Raw genomic sequence first — 4,377 nt, 5'->3', positions numbered from 1 at the left:
GACAGCCTGTGTGTCCCTCAGTACAACAAGGACGGYGAGGAGAGGGTGATCCTGTTTTTGAAGATGGCATCCAACCACACGTTCAGCCCCAGGCTGGTGAAGCGCATCCAGGACGCCATCCGCGTGGCGCTGTCCGCCCGCCACGTCCCCAGCCTCATCCTGGAGACCAAAGGCATTCCTGTACGTAGGGCAGCAGAAATGCTGCCTACTGTTTTCTTTGGCACCTTGAATAGTAATTAAGGAGCAGTTGTCACTGCTCTTCAAACCCACATACGTGGAAATTTTAGCATCTCAAAAGTGTATTCGAGCTTTATAAATAGTTTGTCTATGTTGCCTAGCAACATCTTTTCATCTCCTTTTCAGCTAAGCGGTGGTTTTTGTTTTTTAAATGGGTTGCATTTTCTCAATAAGACGTACTTAAACCTCTTAAAAGAAAATACTGAAAAGGTAATTTAACTTTAGCTTTTCTGGCTATCCATGAGCATATTTTGTTTTTGTTTTCCTGTTACAAGTGACATTCTTAGGAAAGCTGAGAGCACTCARCAAATTCAGAAAATAATTTCGTAAACCATTTTACTTTTACATCTGTTTAGCCACTTAAATGTARCTCTGTCAATGTCTTAAGTGTAACAGTAATTAAAATGAAGTTGTTGTGCTTATACAGGGGGAGAAATTTGTATAGCTAAAGGTTCTGCATGCTCAGTCTTTGGAAGCAATGTTCTGCTGGAGCTCTTTGTAGGAATTGTTTCATTGGAATGTCTGTTTTTATGCTCCTTTCTGATGCTACAGTCTCTTCCATGCTTCTGAGCAGCAGAAAGGCAGTGCACAGTGTAGTTTTCCCAAGTCCATTTGCACACAGACTTGATTGTGTCCAGAGAAGAGAGTTCAGAGCCATCATTTGATGCTGGAACCCCTTTACTGCCAGTGTAGGTTTTCAGGTGGAAGTGCTATAGGGTTCAGGTTTGCTCTCTGGTCCACAGAGGGATCTGACCTTTTGAGTTACTTTTGTTTCAGGATGCTGTTGGCAGATGATCCTTGGCTCGAAATGTTATCTTTGAGTGTAAAAATCCCTGCATCTCCCATTTTCTGGGCTGCAGCTCAGCTTCTGCATGGGGTGTTGAACTTGACCTGTGAATCACCTGAGTGTGCAGCAGGAGGTGTTTGTGAGGGGCTGCCCCTCACCAGAGCCTGCTTAGATCATTAATTAGTTCACACATTGACTGAACTGAGRGTTGAGTGAATTTTAATTACCTTTCACATAAATGTGCCAGTGGTGAAGTGATCAAAGCTGTCTCCCATCTTTCTTTCAAAGTTTTGCTTGGAAGGGAAACTGCCAATTTTCTGCTTCTTTTAGAAATGTTTGAATCTTCATATGAAAATACAGTCTGATCCTGGTGCTGTAGTCTGGTACAGCTGTGCTGAGGTGATTTAGTAACACAAAGCATGGCTTTAATGGCATATTCAGGTGTTAAAAAACATCCTGTGARTCTGTCTGCTTCTGTCCTGACCAGATAAACATTCTGGTCATCATCCACAGGGTTTGCTGATTAAAGTCAACTGATTTACTTCTAGCAGCCTGATCTTTCCTTAAAGGAGGCAGTTCCCTTGCAGGCCACTGGACTGTTCTGGTGAAAATGAGGTTGTTAATTGTAGAGCAGAGATAGAAGTGATGAAGGTGGCTCAGGAGGGTGGGGTTACACATGACTGCAGTAGATCTGACAAGAAAGAGTTTGGTTTTTGTACAAAATAATATTGCAAGAGTGTGTTGGGGATAATTTAATCTGACTCTGAAGGATCTCCAGTGAACAAATGGTGGTGCCTGGAGCTCAGGAGTTTGGGCCTGGGCTGTTCCTGCTGGAGCAGATCTTCCTCACTGTGTCACAAATCACAGGGCTCTGATCCCAGGTGAAGAATTTGAGGTTTTTTTTTTTTTTTTGCAGTGTCCTTATTTTAAGTCAAGCAATGTAATAGAATTTGTGTGATTCATAAGTGGAGGTGAAGCCTTTGTTGGTTACACTTTATTTTATTTTACGGTTTGTTTTGAAACATTTCCCTATAAAGGACCATTTAAGCCCAGATTTTCACTTCACCCCTTTAGGAAAACTGTCCATTTAAGATAAGAAAATCATGGTTTTCTTCTTGCAAAGCCCAGTGCAGTTGGGCTGTGCTTTTTGAGCCCACCCTTAAAAAATTAAAGTTTGTTTGAAAATTGGATGTGCCAGAACATAAAAACCAAGTATTTTCTGTGTTTATACCATGATTCTGATCTGGTTTTGTTGTTTTACATTGGAGCTCAGTCATGTTCTCACAGAATTGCCAGTAGGAGTAATAAACTGACACAAACTCTTTGAATACACAAACTCTTTGAATTCTACCTACTCTTCAAGTGATTTTCAGAAGAAACTGCTTCAAGTGTAACAAAAGAGAGAGAAGGCATTCTGCTGGATTTTGATAGAGTTCTGGAACTGGTGGTGGGGGGTTCATAAATATTTTCCAAAAGCTACTGCATGAAAAAAAATGTAATTTTATCTTTGCTGGTTTTGTTTTTCAGTATACAGTAAATGGGAAGAAAGTGGAAGTAGCTGTGAAGCAAATAATCGCAGGGAAAGAAGTTGAGCAGCGGGGAGCTTTCTCAAACCCAGAGGCTTTGGACCTGTACCAAAATATTCCTGAGCTTCAAGACTATTAAAGTCACTTGTTTGGAGGTTTTTTGTTTTTTTTTTTCTGTGTGTCTTTGTTCTGTATTTGTTTTGTATATACCAATACTGTATGTAAAGAAAAAGCTCTATTTAATACCAGTGGTTCTTTTAAAAGAAAAAAATTCTCCATGAAGTGCATTATGAAAGGCTTGGGTAAAGCTTAGCTCCCTTTTATTGGTTCAATATGCCATATATTTTGGAGTTTTTTTCCAGCCTGGAAGGAGAAACCTGCCTGTTTTGATTTTTATATCTATMTATATATATATATGAGTGCACCTTTTCAGATTAGATTTACAGCAGCTGCCCATCAAATGGGAGCACCCATAGTTGCAGATAGAYTATTTCTTCCATGAAATGTTTGCTTTCTTTTTTTAAACTGGACCTTTAGCAACGTTTTTCAATCCATGTGTTTCACACCCTGCAAGGAATCCACAGTGATTTTAACCCTTTGACCCTGAAACATGCAAGTSTTCTCCATGTAGTGTGCATTAAAATGTTTTTATAAAGCCAAATCATAATGCACTGAACCCATTCGACTTGACTCCGAATTATTTCACTCTTGAAATGTCTCATGGTACCTTTGAGGGTAATTGCTGCTTCATTTTGGGATGTAGCCTTCTCATTGTTTTAAGCTGTTTGTTGAGAGACTTCTGGAGGCTCAGGAGGTGAGGGAGCTTCTGCCTCCTCCTTATTCCTGGGGTAACTCCAGGTTATTTCCATGGAATTTGCTGTCATTAACATAATTACACTTGAAGAAACCATTTTGCTTTTACTTGGTTGAAGTCCTTAACTGGCCCTGAGGTTAGCTGAGGAATTCCAGTGTGTTTCTTTCTTAAAAGCTGATGGGTTTTGTAACTTTTTTTACTAAATGTCACATTGGAAGTGAGAGACACCTTTTCTAGGTCTGTAATCCTCCAGTTTATAAAGGGAAAATGCTGTAATGAGCTAACTAAAAACAGTGAAATGGAAGCACTAAAATTTGTTTTTCATCAAATGCAGTTACAGTAGCTGTACCAACCCTCTGGCATTCAGTGTCTCCTGCACTATTTGAATTTTGTGGGTGAAATATTATTGTACTTAACAATTGTGTTGGATGCATTCAGCGTTGATAAAGAGTCAATTAAAAGGAATCAATTCTTTATATATATAATTATATATTACATCTTTCAGCTTTCCTGTCTTTATTTTCCTTTCAACTGGGTGTCGTGAAATAATTTTTAGCTCAGTTTATTTCTGATTTTGATGGTTTTAATCCAAATCCAGCTGAGTATAAACCTTTCTGTGACAGTTTTAATCCTCATTTCTTATACAGGGCCCAAGACAAGTGGGATGTATGTACTGAGAAGGTCACAGGTGATGAGGAGTGGGGGAAAATTGCTGAAAAAGTGCTTTGTGATGTGTTCCTGTGGCTCAGGAGACAAACCTGAGCATGGGGAGCTTTGTGCTCCATTGCTGAGGGCAAACCCCCGGTTTGGCAGCTGCTGAAAGTTCATTATTTATCAAATCTTTTCCCCATCTCTAACACCTCTTGGCTCACTGGCTCCAATAAGCTGCAGGTTGTTGTAAAATAAATAAAATACTGTGATTTGGCAAGAGAAAAACTGCCAGAAATGCAGCTGGATCAGCACAGGGCAGTGGACACCAATCCACTCCTCCTGCACGAGSTAGAAATTCCTCT

General features: G+C 39.9%; 1 protein-coding gene across 1 annotated transcript in view; it reads left to right on the top strand.

Moving 5' to 3' along the window:
• Positions 1–3,854, top strand: part of AACS (acetoacetyl-CoA synthetase) — a 35,446-nt gene extending 31,592 nt beyond the window's left edge. Inside the window, exons 17-18 of the mRNA XM_057378843.1 lie at positions 6–180; positions 2,552–3,854. Coding sequence (XP_057234826.1) covers positions 6–180; positions 2,552–2,689 — 313 coding nt within the window. The 3' untranslated portion in view covers positions 2,690–3,854. The remainder of the gene's footprint in view (positions 1–5; positions 181–2,551) is intronic.
• The last annotated feature ends 523 nt before the right edge of the window (positions 3,855–4,377 follow it).

The sequence above is a fragment of the Malurus melanocephalus genome, unplaced genomic scaffold, assembly GCF_030028575.1.
Source record: "Malurus melanocephalus ecotype Western Australia unplaced genomic scaffold, MMel_1.1 scaffold_377, whole genome shotgun sequence".
NCBI lineage: Eukaryota > Metazoa > Chordata > Aves > Passeriformes > Maluridae > Malurus > Malurus melanocephalus.
The sequence above is the reverse complement of the archived record's forward strand: the minus strand, read 5'-3'. Positions and strand labels throughout refer to the sequence as shown.